General features: G+C 39.0%; 1 protein-coding gene across 8 annotated transcripts in view; it reads right to left on the reverse strand.

Moving 5' to 3' along the window:
* Positions 1-4,226: 4,226 nt before the first annotated feature.
* Positions 4,227-26,666, reverse strand: part of DLGAP4 (DLG associated protein 4) — a 177,484-nt gene continuing 155,044 nt past the window's right edge. For 5 of the 8 annotated variants that reach the window (XM_058178594.1, XM_058178596.1, XM_058178595.1 and 2 more), the window contains 6 exons: positions 19,475-19,836; positions 15,556-15,647; positions 14,671-15,080; positions 13,027-13,118; positions 10,448-10,600; positions 4,227-8,036 (listed from right to left, as the gene is read on the reverse strand). In XM_058178594.1, the coding sequence (XP_058034577.1) occupies positions 7,818-8,036; positions 10,448-10,600; positions 13,027-13,118; positions 14,671-15,080; positions 15,556-15,647; positions 19,475-19,836 (1,328 nt within the window). In that variant the 3' untranslated portion in view covers positions 4,227-7,817. Of the gene's footprint in view, positions 8,037-10,447; positions 10,601-13,026; positions 13,119-14,670; positions 15,143-15,555; positions 15,648-16,739; positions 16,773-17,222; positions 19,125-19,474; positions 19,837-26,666 lie in introns of those variants that run through there. The other 3 variants (XM_058178597.1, XM_058178600.1, XM_058178601.1) reach the window with 3 other exon arrangements.

Here is a 26,666-nt window from a genome sequence, read left to right on the forward strand (position 1 = left end):
ATATAAACCTCTTTTATTGCCTTCTGTTGATTATATTCATTTCATCTTAATGAACCCTCCAGTTGAGTTTGATCAATTTGCGATGTTTATGCTACATTGCAATTAATTGTATTTATGCTGTTTGCACATATGAATGTGCTTTGTACCTACCATTTAGCATTAAGATCATGGTAATCAGTATTTATCAGGAAGCATTTCCCAGAAAATGATTTACTATCATGATTGGAGACAGGAAGGGTTTTAATGCTGAATAACATTCTGTGTACAAAAACAATCACAAAAGAAGAATTTACTTTTCTCGTCACTAAACAGTGTGACTCTTTTACTAATTTATTGTACAGAATATAGATGGGATGACTAATCTATGAGAAAAGGTAGCACAGCCCTTCCTTGAGCCAGTTCAAGTTACAGATTAAATCTATTGTTTATTGTCCAAGAGAACAAAAGATTATTTACTGAAGTCTTGTCATTCTAGGTCCAAGTCAGCAGCCCATCTACTTCTAGATCAGTACTTTTCTACCTGTTACATCAGTTAGGACCCCTCCAAGATAATTGCTATGCTTGCTTTGGTTTTCCACCTCTGATTGATTTGATCATATATGCTAAAAATATGCAGAAAATTATTGTGAAAGAGCTTTAAATCAGGCACCCTCCCCCATCCAGCATTCTCGCTGATACCAGCAAGAAAGCCTACATCACAACCTATTTCTGACCATAATGAGGCTGGTTAATGAGCTGTGGGTCTGAGTCAGGCTGACAAACTGTGAGCCTGACTCATTTTGGAAAGAAATCCATTTGCAAGGATTGATTCAAATGAGGCATCTGTAGAAGCCTTACTAAAGTGTTAATGAACAATCCGGGTTTTTGTTCAGCTTTGCCAATCCTGCCAAATGTTGGATCCAGCCTGCTGGATGTTATTTGAGCCTTGTCCTTGTGACATTTTAATCATATCTGAAAAAGTTGTTAAAGTAACTTGGAGGGGGAGGCAGAGAGAGCCAAGCAAATGACCCAAACTTTCTTACAGACTAGGACTGAATACGTTTTTAAATGGAAGGATTTAATTACTCATTGTCTTTCAGCCTTTCTTTTAGCCACCCACAACATGTTTACGGTCAACTTTCATGCCATTTGTTTTCAGAGTAAACATGCAAAAGAAAAGGAAAAATAAATGAGACAGGAGGGAGAAAAAAAATGAATCTTAAATCTAGTTTGTACCAAAACTATTCGTGCTACTCAATGCCTTTCTAGTCTGAAAACCTATTGTTCTTTTAACACGATCTTTTAAGATTTTTCGTATTTTTCATCTACTCGATCCAACCATAACTTTCTTAGTTACCCCCTTACCTTTTTTTACTTTTCCCATCTTTGTTTTACAATTCAATCCACCTTGTTTAAAGAGCTGTGGTGGCGCAGTGATTAGAATGCAGTATTGCAGGCTGACTCTGCTCACTGCCTGGAGTTCGACCCTGATAGACCGAAACTTGACTCAATTTCTATCCTTATGAGGTCAGTAAAATGAGGGCTCAGATTGCTGGGGCAATATGCTGATATTTATAAATCATTTATAGAATGCTGTAAAGCACTGTGGAGTGATACTGAAGTCAAAGTGCTATTTCTATTGACTTATAGCCCTTATTTTCCTTCAAGACTAACATAGTACTTCCTTTTTCCCCACAACAACTACTGTGGCTTAACTTAGGCTGAGTGTGACTGGCCCAAAGACATCCAGTGAATTTATATGTCTGAGGCTGAATTCCCCAATGCCAGGCCAGCACTTCAACTGACTGTAACTTCACGCTGGTCACTCCTGTTTTCAATCTGTGCATGTTCATTCTTACCTCTTATTTTACCACACTAGAGACTTTTTGTTTAACAAAAAGCTCATTCCTTACTAATTTCAGAAGCCCTAACAAAGTCAAAATTAATCCTGTACTTCCACAAAAAAACTGTCTGTCCAAAAGAAGAAAACTTTGCAGTTGGACAACAAAATATTTGACATTTGCCTGTCCCTCTGAAGATTCACTTTGGCCTGCTCCAGTGATGGCAAACGTTTTGGGCTCAGGATGTCAAAAATTAAAACACTTGACTATGGCTTATTATTTCCCTTCCCAAACAAAACAATTCATCTGCCTTCCCATCAGTCTATGGCAGCGGTTCTCAACCTGTAGGTCAGGACCCCGTTGGGGGTCGAATGACAATTTGCCAGGGGTCGCCTAAGACCATCGGAAATATGGGAAGTATACTTGCGAGTCGAAGAATCACGTTCCAATGGTTGACTTCACAAGCCAGCTGCAGGCTCGTCAAATCGCTAGCCGAATTTGGCTTCAGGCGCGATGAATTAAAAAAGAGAAATCTTTGCTCTGATGTTTCCCTCTCAAGCCAGCTGCAATCACTCCCAATTGCTAGCCTAATCTGGCTTCAGGCGCGATAAACTTAATAGTCTTCGCTTTAATGCCTCTGTCCTCAAGGCAATCGCAAACAGTTCAGATCGCTAGCCAATACGGCTTCAGGTGCGATAAATTCAAAACGAAAATAATTTTATGGTTGGGGTCGCCACATCGTGGGAAATTGTATTAAAGGGGTCGCCACATCATGGGGAATTGTATTAAAGGGGTCGCCACATCGTGGGGAATTGTATTAAAGGAGTCGTAGCACTATAAAGGTTGAGAACCACTGGTCTATGGCATCCTGAACAGCAGCATTCGGTGGCAGCGCTGAGGCTGGACTTGAAGTATAGGCCTCAACTTCTGCTGCGAGCATCACTGCAACTAGCACCACAGCTGCTACTCAAAAAGGCTGCCTTGCACACAAGACTTGGTGAATGAATCTGTTGTGCACCGCTTACCTTCAGGTAGTGGTTTCTCTGTTTACAGGCCCTTGCAGCAGTTTTAAGGCTGCTTCAGGACACACGCAGTCTTGGATCATGAAGCAACTTTGAAGAATGCTCTTCCATAGCCTCCCAAAAATGTGAAAGGACACCTCATTCTTGTGCAATTTTTGGAGACACCGGGACCTATGAGAGTACTGACCTCTCATGCAACTTCTCACTAATTATGGAATTAAGAGTTGGCCATGGGACTATTCTTGCATAGTAGACTAATAATTTTATACAGCTTAAACAAATCTAAATGTGGAAATAAACAGGTCTAGTAATCAACAGGACAATAAGTAATTTCCACTGTACATATTTTTTGCTTCTTTTGGAAAGAACATCAATAAAGGACACTACTGTTGGTAGGTAGCAATATATTTGTCAAATGGGTGTACTGTATCTACAGCGTAAGTAGGAAGTTAGATGTTAAATTGTACATGGGATGGGAGTTGTATTTCTGTAAGATTTGAGGGGCCTTTTCTTCCCTAGTTTAATTTATATATTTTCCATTGTACCAGAATGCAACAACAGTAGAATTTAAAAATCTTTCACTGTAATTTAAAAAGCCAATATATAAAGAGCACATTTCATTTGTACATCATCACGCAAAATTTGGTGAGCAAGAAAAGACAATTGAAGCCTAAATTAGCTCAATGAAAAAAGAATAAAGAACAGAGCTTGAAATTCAAGTTTAACCTGATAAGAGAATGTTGCTCATATATCCTCAGATCTAAGATATTTGCAATTCCAGTTCAGAAGAAGCATGAAAATAGCAAGAGATGGAATAAGTCACTCAGCTCTGTGCTGGATCATCAGTACCATACAATTTTATATTAAGGGCTGGGAGAAAATACAATTCTTCCATTTAATTGCTCAGTACTGTTTCTTTGGGTTACACATTCTTGTAAGAACACTATTTCAAGTAAAGTATCAATCCATACTTTGAATATTTATTCAGGAAAGTTAATGGCAGAGATCAAATGTTCAAGATATAGATCTAGTAACCAAATTACTTATTCCTGAACATTCAGCTGCTAAATAATCTCAAAGGAATATAAAAAGTATTTGATTTTTTGATTGGGAAAACATCTAATTTTGTGGCTAAGTGTTAAAAGTTGGGGGAAACCACCATTGCTAGATCATCAGGCAATAAACAACCATGGATTTGGAATACTCTTGCAATGCTTTTGTTCGTTTATTAAAGATGAATTTGGCCACTAAAATGACAAAAAAATAGTCTAAATTAAATGTCCTGGGTGTTTTCAGATACACTTTCCCTAATTTCACCTATTTTTCCTTTTACATCCGATTGTTAGCTCTAGAAAGTGGATCAGAGATTGCAAGGAGACAGGCATAAGAGCATCAAATAGATTCTTTTGTTTTACTATATTTTTTTTATAATGGCAGCAAAACTCACATTACAAACTGTTGGGCCATGGGTCTGATACAAGGCTTTAATTTCTTTTTTCCTAAAAAAAACATCCAACCCCATCATCAATATCAATCACAGTCCTAAACAATCTTCCTCCTTTTTGTTTTTCCTGCCATAAAACTAAGAAATATCCCTTAGGGGGCCATATTACCATTATTCATGGCTGGGAGGAAACAGGTCATCAAAGTAGTAGGTACATTGCTTTTCAAATCACACAATTAGGTAAATACAACTAGGCAAGCATATATGGAGCACAGTTCCACCAAATGGATTTTTCAGAGCAACTTTAACCCCAGCTCTGGTTACGTTCTCTGTTGAAAACAAATGAAGCTGGATAGCAAAACTGAAATGCAAGAAGCAGGGAAACAAGCATAAGGCATCCTGCTCGTTTCATAGAATTATTGCTATTAAGAAATTAATTCACCTAAGCATTTGTAGCTCTACCGCGAGATTTAAATCTATTGGATATTTCCTTGAATCACATAAGAGAAAAGTCAGATTTGGCCAATTTTATAAATTCGGTGTTTATAGGCTGAATTACATTATTAAATTTTAAGGGATCAGAACAAGATCCAGTGAATGCTATCAAGAGTAGATATTGGGTGTATTTCCATTATATGAATGCAGATGTTTTTCAATTTCATTTAAGTCATCCCAAAACATTCAGGGCACATAAAGGCACAAATTAAATGTCTTTCTCACTCTTAGGAACTCCCAAGATGTGTGGAGTTCAACTCCAGAATTTTGGGTAGAGTATTCTGGGAGTTGAAATCCATATGTTTAAATTGTCATGGTTGAGAAACACTGCTTTATATGATTTGAAAAGAAGCTATGCCATCCCCAGACGCAAGACTTGGATCACAGAGAGGCTACCTTATCGCTAATATGGGTTTGTAGATAGAATAAGTTAAGTTTTGTGAAGAATCCTCTGGTATAGTTGGAGGCGATACAGAAGCAAAAGTGACCACACTATTTCAATTCCAGAAGTATGCCTACTTCAGCAAATGTGTCATTTCATGCAAGTGCCACCTATGGAAACTATTTTCAGTGCTCTTTTGAGGATCAAGAAGTAGTTACTACAAAGTAGGCCTTTAAAAGAAAACATTGGGGGAGAAAGGTCAGTGCTGTGAGTTTGAAGCAAAGCTTCTGACTTCTTGCTTTGAAAACCAGCTGACTGTTCTTGCTTTGATCTCTCTTCCACCAAAGCCCATAATTACCTCCCAAGTGTGGTTAGCAGTGCTGGAGGCACGCTGAAGACAAGTCCTTGTGTTCAGGACCCCAAGTCTTTTTCAGGACTGTTTCAGAACCCATGATCATTACTATTTTTATTGCAACAAACTAATGATGCCAATTCACACGGGTGCACATCAGCTAAAAATGCCCCTTTGTAAACACACCTAAAATGTAAAATGGACAAACATATTCCGTGTATATAGCAGGTAAGTACATATACCAGAGAAAAGCATGTCTATCTTTTTTCAAGGTAATTGTGTAATTGTGGAAGCAAACACTTCTCTAAAACTGGGAGACCTGTTTTGCTGAATTACATACATTTAAGATTTAATCCCACTGACAAACTGCACGCCGAAACATATACCACTGAAACTGAGCCCATCAAACACCTGCCCTAATTACTGACATTGCTGCTTTTGGAAATGCAAGTAAAAAAAGTCACATTCCAAGCATTTCAAATTTTAATAGGAAGAACTGTGAAAGTCAGCCACTTGTTTCAAAAGTTGATCAAGCACCCTCCAGCATCAAAGTAAAGTTATTGGAGAGGGAGAGGAAAATTGAATAAATCAAGTCTCTTTTGAAGCCATACTCTATATGGTCAAGCTTTCACAGATTACAAAATTGTACATTAAGTGGGCAGATAAGAATCTAACACTCCCTATGCATAGACACCACATACAGCATTCACTGACATGATTTTCATCAATGTACCAGTAAAAAAATTTCTTTTAGGTTCTGATCATCGAATTCATCAAATACCTTTTCTCAAGTCTGCCCAAATACAGTGCACAGCTTTCTGAGAAGTGTAGAAGTGGAGGGCAGAGGAGAAACTTAGATTTGGCTGTTTGATTCCTGGCTTCATTGATTAGTTCAAAACAGAGGGAAAGAGGAAGGTCAAATGAAATTTGATGATGGTTCCTCCAAAAATATGAGACAGAAGGGGCCAGAATGGCTGAGAGAATATGCAGGGTATATATTTTTGCACACACTTTTACACACATCTAGCTATAGTACATGTAAAAATATATGCTATACATACACCCATCCTCTTGGAGGTGCTTTTTTAAAGACACCATCTGAATGTGTACATGTGTGATTAGCTATGTATGCATTGGTATGTATTAAATTTACATATCCTACTAAGTGTATTATGTGCATATGTACACATACATACAGGTAGGCAACTTGCCAACCGTCTAATATCTACCTCATTTTTTTTTCAGTACAAAAACCATTGTCTTTCACCATAGAACGTATTAAGTACAACTTTGAAATAGTTTTCCCCCACCCTTTGTATAGCAGCTGGTTTCTTATATATTGATCCTTGCACACAAAATCACATACAAAAAATTGCAAAAGGGAAGAGAGTGCAGGAAAAAAAAGAAAAGTGTGTGCGGCAACATGTGAATCCACCTTGCTGTGTTTCTTTCAGGTGCCCTGGATGGGAAATCCTACTTTTGCAGCACTATTCATGGGAGTGTGCAGACAAAACACTTCTTATTGCACTTTTTTTTTTTGCTTCCAGGCTATTACAACAAAACACACTGTTTATATCTCACAGAATGTGCCCTCTGTTTACATCATTGGACTACAAGATATATTAACCCTAAAACCTTACTGCCTCCCTCAACCCAACCCAGCCCTGGCCACCCACTCCCATCCCATCTATAAAGGAAATAATATGTAACAAAAATTGAAGGCTGCTCACTAGCAGAGTGCAAGAGTACACGCTGAATGGTGTTTTCTTCTGCAGCACTGTAGAAGAGTTTACTTCTAACACAGTAAATGATGCCATGCAGAGAAAAGGATGGCAAAGAGGAGAACAACTATAAAATACAAGAAAAACAGTGAGGGTGGAGAGAAAAGAGATTCTCTGGGGGTAGAAGACAGAACAAATAGCCGAAGGATTTGGGGTGGGGGAAGCACAGCATGGCAAATGCTGAAGGCGGGCAGGGGATGTTTGTTTGTTTCAATTTAGTCCATTTCATGTAAACAAGCTAATAATTCTCCTCAGATTGACAAGTAAAAAGATTGCAGTTCCAAGTGTAAAGGACTGTGTTTCCAAAACTTTGTCCAGCCACACCACAGCCAGCGTGAAAGATGGGGAGGAGAAAAACCAAAGCACAGAACCAGGAAAGGTCTAATTGGGAGCCCTTGGCAGGGTTGGCTCTGGTGTCTCTAGACCAAAGAAATCACACTACTGTTTAGTGAACCCATTTTTTTTTTCTTTTCCTCTTTTAATGGTGTGAAAAAAAAGTGTTTTCTTCCTCTTCCCTTTGCTCAAAGACGGGTCTGTGCCTCAGGAACGTAGATTTCAATGCTGTCCGCACTCTCAGTGGCAGAGTTCTGTCGAACGGAGGCAGCACGCTTGGCTGCCATGAGGCGTTTGCGAGCTTCCTGGCGCTGTTTGTCCACCGAGTCGGATGCCTTATCCCGGTTTAGCTGAGATTTCGGTTTAGCTGGCTTCTTTGGAACAGGAGGGGGTGGTTTCTTTTCTTCCTTTAGGGAGGAATAATAGCAAAAATGTAGAAAACCAGAATCCGTAACTCTCAATATTACATAGCACAGGGAGAAATGGATTTTTAAAAATGAAATATAGTTGCTAGTACATCTATGTATCAAAAATCCCATTCCTGCCTCCTTTATTTTAGAGGTAGTTCTCGACTTATGACCATAACTGGGAACATAATTTCCACTGCTAAGCAGGGTGGTTGTTAAGTAAATTTCGATTGAAATCTTTATTGTCAATGCACAACATGTATACAATGAGATTGGTTGAGCTCCCTCAGGGCACCGACCCAACACAATACAACTCACAGTGAAGACAGAAAATCCCTAACCCAATAAACCATATTAACAAAACACCCAGTCCTATTCCACCAATGTGAACATGTTACATATTATGCTGGCCCTGCAGTCCATCATGCTACATAGTTATGATGTTATTTTTCATTCAGAAGTCTGACAGCCCACGGATTCTTCAGCCTGTTTGTGCAGCTGGCTATACGTCTATATCTCCTTCCCGATGGTAGGTGGGTAAAGAAGTGATGACCAGGGTGAGAGTTGTCCCTGAGAATTTTCCTCACTCTACTAAGGCAAGGAGTGCTAGCGATTTCATCTATGATACCACTCAGGGGATCATTCATAATACCACTCAGGGGACAGCCCACAATGTTTTGTGCTGTGCTCACCACCCTCTGTAATGTTTTTCTATCCGCGGCTGTCAGACTGGCATGCCATACCAAATTTGGACCTGATTTATGATTTTTTTTTTGGTCACAGTTGTTAAGTGAATCACTGCAGTTGTTAAGAAAATCACATGGTCATTAAGCAAATCTGATTTCTCCCATTGACTGCTTGTCAGAAGAAGTCATCTGGGAAGGTTCCAAATAGTGACCACATGACACCCCCTCACCCAATACTATTTGCAACTGTTATAAATACATGTAAATACAGTTGCCAAGTACCCAATTTTTGATCACATGACCCTGGGGAAGCTACGCTGGTCTTAAGCATGAGGACTGATCAGAAGTCATTTTTCACAGTATCGTAACTTTAAATGATTGCTAAACAAATGATTGTAAGTCGAAGATTACCCATATTTCTTTTCCCTTACCTTTAGTGAGTTTTCATATACCAAATGTAGACTAAGGAATGCAAACTATTACTTAAAAAAGCTAACAGTTTTGCTTCCCCCATAATTTAAATCCACTTTGCGTGACTAGATTTTAATCTAAAATTGCTTTCAATGATTATAAGGTGAGAAATATTTTAAAGGCAAAAATAGAACAAATTTGTCAAAACACCATCACTATTGAATTAATTTAAGGCAATAAAATTCAGGCTGTATTGGACCAAATTTGAAATAAAATAACTATCTTAAAACTCCAGTTACATTATTCAAAATGACAGAATCAGTATATAACAGGGTCACGTGATGTATCGAGACTTTTTTCCCCTTCACTAAACTGGGCAGGGGCGGAGCCAGCACGTGACACATCCGGCCTGCAAGCCGCGAGTTTGACACCCTTGGTATATAATATCATTTACAAGCATCAGAGTTAAATTTAATCCAGTAATATAGAGACACAAAAATGGACAGGACTAAAATAAGATTCAAAGAGAATCTTATTCTAACCCTAACCTTGACAAGGAACCATGGATTGTTCATATGCTGCATTATCTTTGACCACAGATATAAAAGACTTAGGAACAAAGAATCAACAGTTTTTAGAAGTAACTCCTTCATATCAGAAGCGTTGCAAAATGCCATGTCTTTGGGGCAGGGCTTCTGTCTTTGGGGCAGGGCTTCTGGACGAAAGAAAACTTTCGTCCAGACCCCTGGAAGCATGGCAGTATAGGTAGTCCTTGACATACGACCACAACTGAATCCCATATTTCCATTTTGCTCAGTTTCAAACCTTTCTTGCCACAGTTGTTAAGTGTAACAATGCAATTGTTAAGTAACATGGTGGTTAAGTGAATTTGCCTTCCCTATTAACTTTTGTTTGTGAAAAGATCACAAAAGTGATCACGTGACTCCCACTGCAACTGTCCTAAACACATGTAGTGGCCAAATGCATGAATTTTGATCACATGCCCATGGAGATACGGCATGGTTTTGAGTGTGAAAAACAGTCACTTTTTTCAGTGCTGTTGTAACTTCAAATGCTCAATAAAATGAATGGTTGTAAATTGAGGATAACCTGTAATCTTTTAAATTAAAATTAATTACATGAAAAACATCAAGTATGCACACTTCAATAAATTTCACCAGACAATTAATCCTAATTTCCATTTAGGATAAAGCAATAAGATGTTTAACACAAACAAGAGACATTCTATATAAATCTGTAAAAATGACATAATGCACACTGTAGGCGTTTGACTCTGGTATTCTTGATGCTTACCTTCTTTTCCAATGGCTCCGTCACCTGCCAACCATTAGCTTTCAGGTGGTACAGCTCATCAAATTTCATGCTGATGTCTTCAATGGACAACTGTAAGAGATCCCAAAACCCAGCAAGGTCCTGTGCTGTGGGCCTAGGATTGGAATTGGGGTTCTGCAGTGAACAAATAAGGCAGATGAAGTTCTCCCAAAATGTTGCAGTTCATTTAGAATTTTTTTAAAAAATGAATTAAAGTCAATTCGAATTGCAGATAGTTTTAAAGTTCATGCTAACAGTAACGAACAGATCCAAGTTCAGGTCCATTTTATGCATGATTTGAATGCAAGTACCACATGCAATTTGGTGACAGGAACTTTATTTCTTTTATATCAATGTTTTACTGCATAATAAAGTAGGCTGCTGTTACTGTCAATACTATTTTCATTGATTGATCCTGCATTCGCCAAGCAAAGGAATTTTTCAAGAGCAATATGGCCATTGCATTGCAGCCTCTTCTGAACAAGAATCGAGGTCTATTCTTTGCCATCAAGGATAATTATTGAGAGCACCAGGCATGGCAAAGAATCTAATACAATACTTGTCTTCAATTTTTTACCCCCAAGTCTTCAGGAGACTCAAAGGAAATCTTAGGTTGTCATTTGGCATCTGGCAGTGGCATGAAGATAAATGTCCTATAGATTATCCCCAATCAATAATAACTATATATTTTAAAATTGTTCTTATCTGAGGAGGGGGGATGATGTTCCACAGGTTGGGTGTCACAGTGGAAAAGGCTCCCCTCTTAGATTCTATCTGACGGAATCCTTAGCAGATGGGACTTACAAATGGACTACTGTAATGTGCTCCACATGGAGCTCCCCTTGAAGAATACCCAGAGATTTCAGTGGATGCAAAATGTAGCAGCCTCCAATACGATGGGTGGATGCAATTGGGGAAAGGTGGCCCATTAAATAGCCTAGCCTCATGTTAAATATGGCTTGAAAGATCAAAACCAACACCTTGAATGGCACCCAGAGGCAAACTGGTAATCCATGCAGCTCACAGAGCAAAAGTGTGATGTGTATCCTCCTAGGGGCCTAATAACTGCCTGTGCTGCGACATTTTGCATCCACTGAAGTCTCTGGATACTCTTCAAGGGGAGCCCCACATGGAGCACATTACAGTAGTCCATTTGTAAGGTGACCAGGACATGTGTAACTGTGAGCCGAGCCTCATAATCCAGGAATGGGTGGAACTGGCGTGCTATACAAAGTTGTACAAAAGCCCTCTTAGCCACAACTGCCACCTGCTCCTCAATGCAATAATCATAAATCCAGAAGGACCCCCATATTTTGCACTGGATCTGCTTGTGGCAGTGCCACCCTATCTGCACCAAAGATAGTAAAAGTCCCAGATCCAGAAGGCCCTAAGACCCAAAGCCACTCAGTCTTGCCCCTATCCTGCTCATGCCATAGAATATTCAAATGTGCAAGCAATGCCATTTCTGTCCCATGTTGAGTACTGACTAAAAGGGGTCCAGATAATTTGCTTCATCCAGATTTGGTTAAAGCTGCTGCACAACCCTCCCTGAAATAGGGAGGTTCTTGAGGAAAAATGAACCAGCGCTTCCTTGGTTCATTCATCTAATCAGAAATTTTCAGAGCATCTATCAGACAAAATTACTTGAATTCATTCCCAGTTAACTTTGGTCTAGGTCCTATGGAGATGTCTGGGGCAAAAACTTGCCCTGTTATAGGGAATGGTTTAATGGGCTAGGCAAGAAGAAGTGGTCAGGAACCTTATGACCGTAAACTTAGCTCATTAGCTCATTAGATTCATGCCTCTTCTGATTGGCTAAGACTGCCTGATAGGTGGACATGTGGATTGGTTCTAATGGCGGTGAATTTGTCATTCTCTGCACAAACTTGGAGATGATTGTCTTGAGTCCTCTCCACCCAGAAAAGGAGTCACTCAGAACAAGGTTCTGAGAGTCACAGTCTCAGAACAAGAGGATTCACTCAGAACAAGGGCCAGCAATCCACAGATGCAGTAAGAGCAGAGACATATTGTCTGCCACAAGGTAGTCCCCTGTTCAGATGAGTTCGGTCTTTGTTGACCTCCAGTGGTGCTTTAGACCAGGGGTCTCCAACCTTGACAACTTTAAGCCTGGTGGACTTCATCTCCCAGAATTCTGGGATTTGAAGTCCTCCAGGCTTAAAGTTGCCAAAGTTGGAGACCCCTGCTTTAGACATCTCTTCTCCCATTTCACCTTCTTTAACTGTTCCGTAAACCATGGAAAGTAGCAGGATCCATGGGAGAGGTCACATGGACATACACTGGATTCAACTTCGCAGTCACCATCTTGTACCAAGTGGTAACTAAGGTCTCAGTTGGACCATGAAACAGACCATCACAAACAATCCCAGTTCCTTCTGGAACCCTTCTGCATCCATTCATTGCCAGTGGTGAACCAATATTACCCGCACTCTTTCTGAATCCCAATTAAATAACCACCCCAGAGTGGAGATGGATGGCTATAAGACTATATGCCATGCCAAAGAAGCGAGTTTGATACAAATAGCAGAGAGCTGCATACTCACCAAGTTTTGGTCACAGAGGCCACGGAATTGCTGGAATTTCTGTGACATTAGTAATTGTGCACTGCCCACTGCACTGAGGACTTTGCCTAAGACTGAATATGACAGAAAGAAAGAAAGAAAAGCAGTCAAGCAAGATAAATAATTCAAAAACAGAAAATGTCAGGAGATTTAAGGTAAAAAGACCCCCTTTTGACCTTTAGGCATATTTATCTCTGCCCCACTCCCCTTCCAAGAACAGAACTACTGTATTTTTGGAGTATAAGACACACCTTTTTCCCACAAAAAAGTGGGTGAAAATCTGGATGTGTTTTATACTGCAAATGTAGCCCCACCCAGCTTCTCAAATGGAGGTTTCAGAGACTGAAAAAAGCATCAGAAATAAAGCTTCAGAAAAGAAGCCCCCAAACAGAGCTTCAGAAAAGAAGCCCCCAAACAAAGCCCCAAACAAAGCTTCAGGAAAAAAAACCCCAAACAGAGTTTCAGAAAAGAAGCTCCCAAACAGAGCTTCAGAGGTTTTTTTTCTGAAGCTCTGTTTCGGAGGCTTTCAGAGGCAGAAAAAAGTTTTTTCTGAATTGGGAGTTTCAGAGGCAGGAAAAAAAAGCAAAAAAAAAGCAAGGCACAGAGCTCACAACCAAGGAACCTGTTGTTAAAATTCACCTCTAGTAACAGCTGATTGGGGGTATTTGGGAGGCCAATCCACCTGCCAATCAGCTTTTTTCTTATTTTCCTCCCCAAAAACTTCCTCCCCAAAAAACTTATACGCCGAAAAATACGGTATTTCACTCTGAGCTATTAAAGGCAAGCCATTACAAATGACTTCTGGGTTTTGTTTTGTTTTTTTGGTCAGTGCCTGTTTGGTTAGCCCATGTTCTTTCTACTGCCAACATTAATTGCCTGTACAGAAATGGCAGGCAGCCACACTGCTGAATGACACTTTGTTTATGACAGAGGGCCAGTGAAGTCTTCAGGGGAGGCAGAAAAAGTTGATCTCCCAAGGCTATTTCCGCCCCTCAATCAACCCTTTTCACAGTTATTTGTGGCCAAAAAGTAAACATTCAAGAATGCAACTTTCTAAGCACAGGTTTGTGACCCAGGACTTCTAATCATCATAGGTTTGTCAACACTCTGATGGGTGGACTGAGATCAACGGCCTATATTCCATAACAAGTGAATATTTTAGAAATTGGTTTTGTTGCCACAGGGAGATTTAGAACTTCCTGGCCTACTCTCTTCCTAACCACACTGAAAAATCTCAGAAAAAAAGATTCCTATTTAAAACTCCACGTCCTGTTCAGTTAACTTTCCTCAGAATTATAGAGTACTGATAGCACTATGGTATCTAAATGAAAGAAAGATGCAACATTTCTCTCCAGGGTATCAGCGAAAGCAAAGATGTGGCACACCATATCAATTGGAACAACCACTTTCTTCATGGACTATGATCAATCACAACTGAACCCTGAAAAAAGGAGGAATTAAGATATACAGAGTTCTGCTGTTTTATCTGCACAATCCCTAGCGTATAGAAATAGCCCTCCTTCCAATAACTTGCCTTTGGGCCTAGCTCTGCGCTCGAGGCATGGAAAGATTTTGCCCACTTTAAGCTTCAAATCTCACTAAAGCCAGGTTATCATCCTTGCTCACCTTCTTCGGAGAGATTATTATCTTTAGTCTCTTGGTCCATCTGTCGACACCACCCTTCCAACCTTTCCGTCTCTGCCTGCAGTAGCTTCTGAAACCAGTACCCATCCCTTCGGCAAGCTCCCGGCTGTGTTGGTTCTGATGGAGTGTTGGTGGATGTTTCAAGCCAAGGATCAGGAGGAGGGAGAGAGGAAGGTTCCAGGGCTGGGTCATTGCTATCTCCATAGGAGAGGTTTTTCTTGCTCTCAGAGGGCATGGCTGCTTGCCTCGTGTTAGCATCAAGGTTGTTGGAGTTGTTGCAGGGGGAACAATCAGCAAGGTTTCTTTCAGATGATTTACAGGTAGAATTATTCAGCTCTTGAGAGTCAGAATCTGTATCCTGTTTGTTGGACATGCTGTGAGAGTGGCTGTTGCTATAAAATGAAAAGAGGGGCAAGACACAGTCAGGAAAAGCGGCCCTTAGAGAGGGCTGGTTCTATTCCCCAGCACGCAGAGACAACCAAATGTATTTGTTTATGCATCTGCAGCTGAACTGCATTTCCTTTGCCCCTCTTTCCCTGCACACAAATACACACACTATACATGCAGACAGACGAAATTATAAGGTTGCCTGCTTACTGCAGTAGGGCATCCAAACAAAAACTGGCAAGCATCTGTAATTACATCTCCCATTCTATTGTTCAGTTCAGACTCCCAATGATTCTCTTACATGACTAAGTCTCTTTTGTTTTGGTGGAGAGCACTTGCTGTTGAGAAAGGGTTTGGGGATCACCACAACCCAAACGGTGATTTGGAATAGGAAAAAAGAAACTAAACTACAAATTGAGAGATTGCAACTGCATGGTTTTTTTTTCCTTTAAAAAAAAAAACCCTGTGTCTTCCACTTACCGCCACTCGTCCTCTACCTGTACCCCGATGGACTGGAATTTGGTGGCTGATGGAGGGAGCTCCTCTTTTGCCACTGGTTGAAGGCAGTCAACCTTATTAACAAAAAGATACAAACAAAAAAAACAAAAACACAAAAACTTGCTGCTAGAATTCACATTAGAAGGGAAGAGGCATGCATGCACACAAACACACACATAGTGATCATGCAGACACCACACACCAAAAGGTAGCAAAAGGTTTTTTTTTGTTTTTTGTTTGTTAAGTTCAGGAAGAATCTGCAATGGAGCCAATCAGAATGCCCAACATTTACTCTATAGAGTGGCTAAAAGTTCTGAATGGGGATGGGGAAAGAAAAAAAATTAGGCTTATGGCTCTGTTGCCGAAGTTACACTGTCCTACTAAAAGATAACCTTAAAAGGCAGTTTTCATTCATTTTTTTTTATTCTCTTTACTAGGTTAATTTTTAATTGAACAATTAGCTGCCTGTAATTCAAATTTCTGTCTTTAAAAGGTCAGATATACTGTTAAATAAAATGATCTAAAAGAAATTCTAGAGATATGAGAACAGAAATGCAACCAAGGCAGACTACTGATATCTATATATCTATAGATATCTAATATATCTACAGGATTTATTTTAATTTATTTTAATATGATCTGAATTTAGAATCAAGCTTTACGATGCATTAAGTCATGTAGAAGGGAAATACCTTCACCTAAATGCGGCTTAGATTGCCCAACAGACCTTAGTACAATTGGTTTAGAGACAAATGTATTGATGTTGCTTATAACTGATAATTTAATGTTTTTTTTACAGTTACACATCCATGAGGGCAGAAACCCAACCTGAATCAGTTTGCTCTTTGCATAATGAAAGCCAATGTCAAAACAGCATCAAAAGCTTATGTAGATTTGCTCAACAAAGCTTGTGGCCCTCCTTAATGCCTTTTGATGAAGGCGTATCAAGTGCACCAAGGGCAGTGCAACTAATTCCAACATGCCACCACCTTTTATTCAACATGGAAAGTCTTGAGTACTTGAGTACTTCCTCACAGTGAGGACAATTAACCAGTGGAACAGCTTGCTTTCAGAAATCGTTCCATCACTGGAGGTTTTTAAGAAGAGACTAGACAGCCACTTGTCTGAAATGGTATAGGTTCTCCTGCTTGAGCTGGGGGCTGGACTAGAAGACCTCCAAGGTTCTGTTCTGTTCTGTCCTATTCCCATTCCCATTCCCATTCCCATTCCATTCTATTCTTAAAACTCAGCAAATGCATCATTCAGAGCTATCTTTGTGACAATGTAGCGCCAAGATCAAAATATTACATAGAATAATAAAGAACGGCATGATGCCAAAGGGAGTACAGTCATTCTCTGAATACTCTCATTTAAGAAAGGGTAACTAAATATTAGAGGATAAGTAATAGTTAAACTTCTTCCCCATGAAGTTTTCAGAAATGGAAAACTCTTGTATCACAGAAAAGCCACTTATTGTAAAGAGGTTGTCAATTTCAAGTGGCGCTATAATCTCAACCTCTAGTCATGCTAGGTGGAGGTGGTGGCCTCATGACAGTTAATTCTGCAAACACCCCATTTGAAACCTGTCTCTTTCCACTATTACAGGATTTCTGTTTGCATCCTTATCCTTCTAAAGCAGTGTTCCCTACCTTTCTGGCGGACCGGTGGTGGTGGGGAGAAAGGGGATAATTCCATGTGAGTGGTGGGTAAATGTGGTCACAGCTCCATTTCCATAAGAATGGAGCTGTGCTTGTGTGCTTGCCTGCTGCTTCCATAGCCCGGTACTGGTCCACAGTCCAAGGGTTGGGGACCCCGGTTCTAAAGGGCTACTACTGTATCAGGAAAATGTGATCACAAAGCTTCCTATAAAATAGCAAGTATTAATTTATTAGACATTCCTGAATTAACCCTTTTTTCACTGCTAAATACAGGCAGTCCTTGATTTATGACCACAACTGGGATCAGAATTTTGGATGCTAAGCAATGGAAATTGAAGTGAGTTACTTGTTAAGTCCAGTTGCTTCCTGAAAAAGCACCTTTGGGATACTTGTTAGGTGACTCAATTTATGACCTTTTTTGCCACTGTTAAATAAATCACCATAGTTGTTAATGGCTATTTATAAAATCTGACTTCCCTCATTGACTTTGCTTGTCAGAAGCTGACTGGGAAGATGCAAAAGATGCTTTGGACTTGGCAACTCTCATAAATACATTGACTGCCAAGCACCTTGATCATGTAGCCACAGGGATGCTGTGATGATTATAAGTGCGAGGACAGGTTGTAAGTCATCGCTTTTTTTCAGTGACTTTTTCAGTAACTTCGATTGACCCCTAAATGAATGGTTTTAAGTCAAGGATTACCTGTAATGTAACGTTCTTACCACGTTCATCAGATTGCCTAGAAATTTCCATGGTGTTAAGTGGCTACATTTCTTACAAAATATAACTAATGATTCTTTGATAGAAAGCTGTATCAAACATGGCAGAATGCTCCATAAAATGTCTTTTTCAAAATTCCTGTATTAGAATATCTGCAAAGGCAAAGCCCAAACTAAGTGACATTTTATTGACTGACAAGAAGAAGCAGGTGATGATGTTCATGATGTGAAAAAGACAACAACTGGGTTTTATTTCAAATATCTTACTTCAGAAGCAGACTGATTAGATTTCGTAAAGCACATGCACTCACTCTACAGCAGGGGCGTCAAACTGATGTCATCATGTGATGTCACATGACATATTTCCCCCCTTTGCTAAACTGGGCATGGGCGTGGCCAGTGTGTGATGCATCCGGCCCATGGGCCGGGAGTTTGACAGCCCTGCTCTACAGCAATTTGGGAGACTGAAAGGGAAGTCACATGCATATGCACACCTTTGATTCATGAGCTTCCTTTTGTGACCATTTCTTGAATCAAAAAGGAAGGCTAAATACTTGGTTACTCTTCAGTTTATTTAACATCAATTATTTTATCTCATGGCACACAAGTGGACATTTATTTCTAAATATGGTGCTTTTCCATAATTCCATGTAATCTAATTAGTAGATTAGTAGATTTCCTAAAAGCCTCATCAGGATGTTACGTTTGCTTCCTCTCCTGCTTTTCCATTCTTCTATGGCAGGAGTGGAGAACTATGGTCCTTTTATGATTTGTGGACTTCAACTCCCAGAATCCCTGAGCCAGTGATGGTGGCTCAAGAATTCTGGTAGTTGTAGTCTACAAGTCATAAAGGGCCATAGTTCCCCACCTCTGTTCTATTGTCTGTTATCTTATTCTGTAGAAGCATGGCCAAATTTTATGGCAGCAATACTCAAATAAAGCAGTTCTCTGCATTCTACATTTACCATACCAATTCAGAGATATATCGCCTGCTTCTGTGTTTGAGACAGTTACATTCCTTTGTTAATATACTTTGACCAGAAATTATCTACCTTTGTTTTTCCCCAAGGTAAATCTCTACAATTTTTTACAAATAAATTCAATCTTAATTATCACTGATAATTGTAGGCAATGTAAGTAATTTAGAGATTACTTCTGTTCAGAAATGCCTTAAGAGATGACCTTAGTTCTACCTGCTGTCTTTTTTCTGTGGTTTCCTATACATCAGAATGGGCATGGTGATTTATTCCACCTAGGCATGGTGATCTAAAGGGAATATATGAGAATGAAACAATTTCCTTAAAAAACAGAGCTTGAACGTTTGTAATCGAATCTTTGTGTTGCTTAACTTATCCAATGGCATTTTTCCTCAAATGCCCTCTCCCCCGCCTTTTATAAAGCCAAATCACTCCAGAAGCATGCAGTAGCATCGATCCCAGTGCAGTTAAACAGGTATGCACATTTACAGAAATGGTTACAGTAAGATCACCTTCTAGTACTAATGAAAACAAACAAGTCCATACTTGTATTCCTATAGATGACAGCTTCCTTTTGGGGATGTTCTCCACCTTTGGCTCTTCGTTAGTCAATGTTCCTTTGTCGCTCTTCAAGGATGCATTTTTCTGGGGTAACTCAGGAGGCTCATTGGCAGGAGTGGTGATGTTTCCTCGTGTTACGCTAGGTGGCCTATTACTGTCTAAGCTATCTGAGGAATTGCTCAGTCCCGACTGGCTGTTGACTTCACTCTTTTGGTCCTGGTTGTCCAGGTAGTTATCCTGTGCCGATTCAGTGCTGCTCTGCACCGTGACAGAGATGAATGGCTTTGAGGTGGTCCGAGGTGGGACTGGTGGTGGTGTCTTTTTATAGCCCACTAGGCATGCCGAACCTGCGACAGTGGAGGCAAGGAAGTGTGAAGGGACAGAAGGGTTATGGAAGGAAGAAAGAAAAAGCAGCAAAAGATCTAGTGAATAGAGAGCAAATGCAAATCTCTGTATTAAGAGAAACTTATAAGCACCATTGCAAAATGCCCCAGTCTAACCAGCCAAAAAAAAAAAAAAAAAAAAGCACACAGCAGCCCGAACAAAGCACGCTATTAACCAGCACTATCTTGCTGTGAAAATCAAGAGGAACATTATAACACAGACTGGAAGATAATGAAAGAAGTGAAGAACACCTTTCCAGAAAGCTATAAAGCAAGATTAGTTTGCTACAGAGCCACCTTGGCAGCCTGCAGTTTTAATTTTGTATTTAAGCTCCTGGTTAGGCCATCTCTTGGTATTTGAAATGATCAGTTAACGGCCTCAGTATCCTGACTAAGCTGATGTACCTAAAAAAGGAAAAAATGCCACAAAAGGATTCTGTCAGAAAATATTCATATTCTTCATGATTTTATTAATAAATAAAGTTATTGTGCATTAAAGCTCTATTGATGACTACCCAGATTCTGGAACTAGAATCAAGAATAATTCCCCATTTTTCTTCATGCAGAGTAGAATGTGTGAAATATTCCAGAGATATAGCCACATTCATCTGTCATAGCCAAGACAGACTCACTGAAGGGGTGCCCAAATCTTTCCACCTACCATATTCACCATTTTCTTATTTTGAATCAGCAAATCTCTGAAATATTAAGTATATATTCAAGTTTGCAGAAAAGTTTTGGGTTAAATTTTATAACCCAAAATTTTGCAGAAGTTGTTCCTCTGTTCATTAGGAATTTATTGAAACATACAATTTGATCAAAGATACATAAATGTTTGTGTACAGCTGTAGAAGTTGGCTACTTTCTTTTAATGCATATGGAGTTTTAGGTTTCAAGCATTTTTTCTACCAGAAAATAGCATTTCAGAAGTTAGCATTTCCTATGAGTAACTATCAAATGATTCCAGACAAGCATTTGTTTCCTCTAATCTTGGCCAATGCAGAATGGCTTGCTGACAGTCGGGCAAGATTATTATTATTTTTTCATGGTTATTTTAAGGTACATTTTTTGGCAGGATCCCATGTTAATAAATCAACACAAGAGCCAAGAACTATTTTTCATATGTATCTTATTTTTTTCTTTTTCCCCCTAAGACTTATTTTCAAACACTATAGCTTATCTTTTTAGGGTTTAAATTTTTTGAAAAATTTTATTGTAGCAGGTTTTAAATTATTTTATTGTGGCAGGGAACAACAATTATGGTGAAAGATTTCTCTGTTGAAAGGATAACAACAGCGTTGACACTCTGGAGCCCGAAATGCAAGCATATGTATTAACAAATTTTTTACTAGAGTAAAACCTGGACTGAAATCAAACACATTTCTTACTCACTTGCAGTTTGAAAAGAAAGGTAAAGTATACATGTTCCAATGCAAAACGGAACAATTGTGTATGGGGCCAAAAGTATTCTAAACCAGTTTCAATAAACTGACCAGTAGTGTTACTCAGTTCCACCTACCGTGTTTCCCCAAAAATAAGACCTGGTCTTATTTTCTTTTGAACCCCTCACAAAATAGCTAGGGCTTCTTTTCGGGGGTCTAATTATTGACTCACTCACAGCAGTGGCACCAACAGCCCTGCCCCAGAAGGAGTCTGCTGCTGGCCCACTTCTTCTGCAGCCGCTTGCCGCCACTCGCGTCATCCCTGGCCTCCATTTTGCCTTCAGAGCCTTTCCAAATGCCATCTGCAGCTGAGAAAAGGCTCCAGATTGATGCGTGCGGCGCTCCCTGGCTTCCTTCACCGTCAGAGCCTTCCAGAAAATCCGCTCCAGCCGATAAAAACAGAGCTTTGGTGCTGTGTTATCGGCTGCAGAGGGCTTTCCGGAAGGCTCTGACAGTGAAACGGAAACCAGGGGGTGCCTCATGTGTCAAACTGGAGCCCGTTTCTCAGCCGCAGAGGGCTTTCTGGAAGGCCTTTGATGGCAAAACGGAGGCTAGAGGCGATGCGTGTGTCAATCCACACCTCGTTTCTTGTTGCAGAGGGCTTTCTGGAAGGCTCTGATGGCGAAACGGAAGCCAGGGGGTGACACACGCAAGTGGTGGCAAGTGGCCGCAGAAGAAGTGGGCCTGCAAGGTTAGGCTGGTGTTGGAGTGTGCAAGGCCTGGTAAAATAGGGCCACTCCACCCTCCTTTCCCACCCTAGCTTAATTTTTATCTGTGAGCCTCACCCCACTCCCTGTACCCCAAGGATGGGCAAGGTCTTAATTAGGGCTTAATTTGAGGGTAGAGCTTGTATTGGGCACACGTGTAAAAATTAAGCTAGGACTTACTTTCAGGGTAGGTTATATTTAGCATGGAAACACGGTAGCATGATAAGGCCTCCTGTTTATAACAGGATGTCTTTGACTCCAAATGGAAAACATGGATTAAAAAACCCACACAAGTTCCAGTATTCCATCTTCACTAGTGCTACTATTACGATTCACAATAATTTGTTTCTACACTTCTAGTATTTTTTTAAAAAAACGTAACTTTATTATTAAGGATCTTATATTTCTGGTAGATATATCTACAAGAGAAATCTATCTTCAATATCTACACGTACAGGAATTATCAGGCAGAAAACAAAGATGTTTTTTGAAGTGTTGACACATTTGTATTCAGCACTGGAAAGAGAAAGTTCTAAAGTAGTTTATAAATTTGCAGCTAATTGCTACAATGCAAAAGACAGATTCAATGTTTTTCTTTTTTTTTAAAAGCCAATATAATTAAGGGAATTGATTAAAAGCCAAATCATTTATAGTAATGAACAAAGTGCATATGGAAAAAAGCACAATATAAGGAAAATGACTTTTATATCTGTCATGGCTAATTTACTCGTCTTTGTTAAAAACAGCCAATGACTTACTGTTTAATCATGCTCACTTTGGCAGCACATCTACTATTTATTTAATCAAACCCAGCTGAGATTGTGAATCTACTCCATCTAAAAAACCAAAACCCCTTGTTGTAGTAAGATTCCTGATTGCACTTTACAGCAATTCCATTTGAAAGTAACCAGCTTTCTAGATATGTTTTCAGTATTGCTATATTTAATGGATTATATGCTTAAAAAATAAACAAACTGGAAAGTAATGGACACAAGAACTAAGTATCTACTAACTGGGAAACCTTTGATTAAAATAATTTTAAAATATTAGAATTTTTGCACACTTTGCACACTGAACGCACTTTGAATTTTGAGAACATATTTTAGCTGTTCTGATAAAACAGCTGTTGTGGATGTGGCCAATAATAAAATATGCATTTTCTGGAAGGCAAACAGCTGAGATTGGTCCTCACTAGCTCCTTCAGTTGGTTTCCAATGCTTATTTGTTTTTTTCAAGACAAATGTTAAGGTGTTGATTAGGCCTGGGAGACCCAGATTCATGTTGCCACTATGGAACTCAGTTCATGACTTTGGATTTTTTCCAAGCCCACCTAAATTCACAGGGTTCTTACAGGGCTATAAAGTTAAAACAAAGGGTGATTCCATATACACCACCTTGCTAGAGAAAGTTGTAAAAATAAATGTGTAGCCCAGAAGCTTGCAAATTAAGATAATTTACAATTAAGATAAATTAAAGTTATAGTTTAATTAATTTAATTTAATTTAATTAAGGTAGAGTGGCACTGTTTTTCCATCATTTTATTTATTAAATTTATATGCCAGCCGTCTTTCTATCCACAGCAACTCAGTAAGGTATGGAGGCTGATAATGTGTCATTTGATTCTATGAATTGGGACTTGCATTATCAGATATATTTATCAAATTAGATATAATTCTCAATCATACCCAAGTTTATGAATGTTAAATCCATTCACCTTTCATCCTGAGTTTAATGCTTTCATACAACATTCTCCTATTTCATTCTCTAAAATAGGAGAACTTAAGTAATAACATACTCTAAAGCAGGGGTCTCCAACCTTGGCAACTTTAAGAGCTGTGCACTTCAACTCCCAGAATTCCCCTGCCAGCTTTGCTAGCTGGGGAATTCTGGGAGTTGAAGTCCGCCAGGCTTAAAGTTGCCAAGGTTGGAGACCCCTGCTCTAAAGCACACTCTTCCAAGAATTTCAAACTATGACAAATGAAAATCATTTATTTCAATGATCATACAAAGACAGGGTTTATACATCATGCAGCTTAGCCATAATATGGTTTGTGTGTTCATGTGTGTGTGTGGGGTGGGTTGCTTTTGTAGGTGGCTTATTCACCAAATATATTAAATAAATCATAACATGTAAGCAACATGCAAAGCTAACTCAGATAATGTTATTAAGTTTTTGCTGATTAAACTATAAAGCTAATCACAACTATTAGGTAATAAATTCAATCAAAATTTAGATTTGCTAACATCTATTTGATATCAATGATATCTCCTGGATAAAATATAAGTCTGCCAGTGATAAATTGCTACTTTCCTAAATTTTCTCAGCACAAAACAAAGAATACAATGCGCAGATTTTTTGAACTTACACGGCAGTTCACACGGGCAGCTATTCGTTTCTTTTTAGGTAAATGAACAATTCTTCATGTTGAATTGATGTGATCTCGGGGGATGGGGGGTGGGGGTGGGGTGTCCAAGCATTTAGTTATGTGAACCATGCAGTGAACCCACAACCCTACCGGATGATTCCCGCTATCTTCCAGTTAGGCATTCCTTTCTCTGCTTGCCGCTTCTTTCTAAGCAAAGGCAAGTATTTGAAGAAGAATGACTCACTTTAAACAGAACTGCCAAATATAGGCAACTACTATAGCTAAGGGTACAAAGCTGTAATTCTTTGTTAATCCACACTTTAATCCAAAATCTCCTATTTTTATCATGTATGGTTCTTGTTGTTGCACACATAATTTGCCAACAAGGAATAGACAGCTAGCTTCTTATTTAAATAATGCAACTCAGTTACTGAAAACACTTGGAAATTATGTTAATCTCTCAGTGACTACTGGCCCCAACCCAGAGTTCTCTTGGCAACAGTTCAGAAGCAGCTTCCTACTGCCTTATATTGGAAGTATTTTGACTTCCTGATCTAATCTACAGGCCCAATGCAAGCTCAAAAGATACCACAGCCTTAGGTATAAAATTGAAAGAACAGATTCTATATGATTCAATAAAAACATTCTGAAATATATTTCAGAATGCGTAAATCAGGTTTGGTTTAGATTTCAAGGAGCCTTCGCATGGTAATCTCTTTAAAAGATCTGAATCTATAACTCCTTGTTTACTGGTCTTGTTTAATTGTTAACTTTTTAATTGCTTTAACTTAATTTTAATGGCTTGACATGTACTGTTTACATTGTGAGAATTTTATTGTAAAAGATGGCCTCCAAATGAATGGTGCAGTGAAAAGGCAAGACCAAACTTAGTACTATTGGTTAGATTTAGAGATTTGCATACGACCAAGAGATGTTCAAGAAGGGTTTGAACCAGTTCTGCTTAGTAGTGATGATGGCAGATAATTAGAGAATCAGACAGACACTTTGATTAGCTGGGAACTGCAGGTTTTCATCTGAAGTGGAATCAATTAACAGTCTCCACCATCTAAATTTAAAAAACTACATTCATTTATTTGGTCCTAGTGATAAGTGAAGGTTTATTCTCTAAACCTCTCTTTCTTCTCAGAGAGAAAATAGATTTTTCCTGGGAACTCCCATAAAACGATGTACCTACTGTCTGAGTTTATGGAATATCTATATTCATTTTGTGTTATAAGAAAGAGCTCCACATCATAAGATTTATGTCTGTGGCCCAGAAATAATAATAGCCACAAAGAAGGAAAAGAGTATAGAGGTAGTGGCTTAGTAGATAGCATGTTTTATTACGACTGAGGAATCCCAAGTTTAAATTCCCATCCAGATATAAGCATGAATCTCTTTTAACATGATCATGACCTGTTATCTATCCGATAACCTACTTTATGGGATGTTCTATGTGGATAATAGACAGTGGGAACATACACACGGCCTTTTCTAGACTAAATTAATCTGAGTCAGAGAATAACATATGAAAATTAAGTTATTAAAGGGTAAGAGGATATGACCTACAAACCAATATATAAAATGAATGGGTTACTGGTTAAAGCACAACAAAACACTTGTTAATTGCAAAAAGCAATTTTAAAAAGAATTATAAATTAATCAGAAACCACTTTGCACTTGTTTAATCACCTATCCATCGAGGCTGCAATTCAATGAAACTTTCTTCAAAGACCACTATATCAATTATTTACAAACCGGTTTATAATTTCTTCATTCCCCGACAACCAAAAGGAAAAAAAAAGTAGGAAACAACAACTTAAAAAAAGGAGTGGGAAGATATGTTCTCTGTTTTTTTGTTAATCTGTTGGTTTTAAAAAAGGAAGAAATGCTTCAGAGGTGAGGGACAGCATTAGCAACAGTTTTTATTACCTTTTAAACAAGCAAGCAGAACAAACAGATCTAACTTTTTCTCCATCGCTGGTTACAGATACCAATGATTATTTAATTCACAGCAATTGAATTGGCTTTGCCCCAATTATGATTCACCCTAACCACAAGATCAGAGAATCCTTTTTTGGATGCTTTGAGAGAAAAGCTGTTGGAGGGACTGAAACAGTTACCTGTAGGGTATAAATTCACACTCATTGATCCTATCTAATCAGTTCTAGGAAAAGTCATTAAGGCATGCTTTACAACTACCTTCCACCTTGCTACATTCTGAAGTGTGGTATAGTCTGAAAGTCTGCAACTTATGTACAATCATACACATTTATAAA

This window comes from Ahaetulla prasina, chromosome 3, assembly GCF_028640845.1.
Source record: "Ahaetulla prasina isolate Xishuangbanna chromosome 3, ASM2864084v1, whole genome shotgun sequence".
NCBI lineage: Eukaryota > Metazoa > Chordata > Lepidosauria > Squamata > Colubridae > Ahaetulla > Ahaetulla prasina.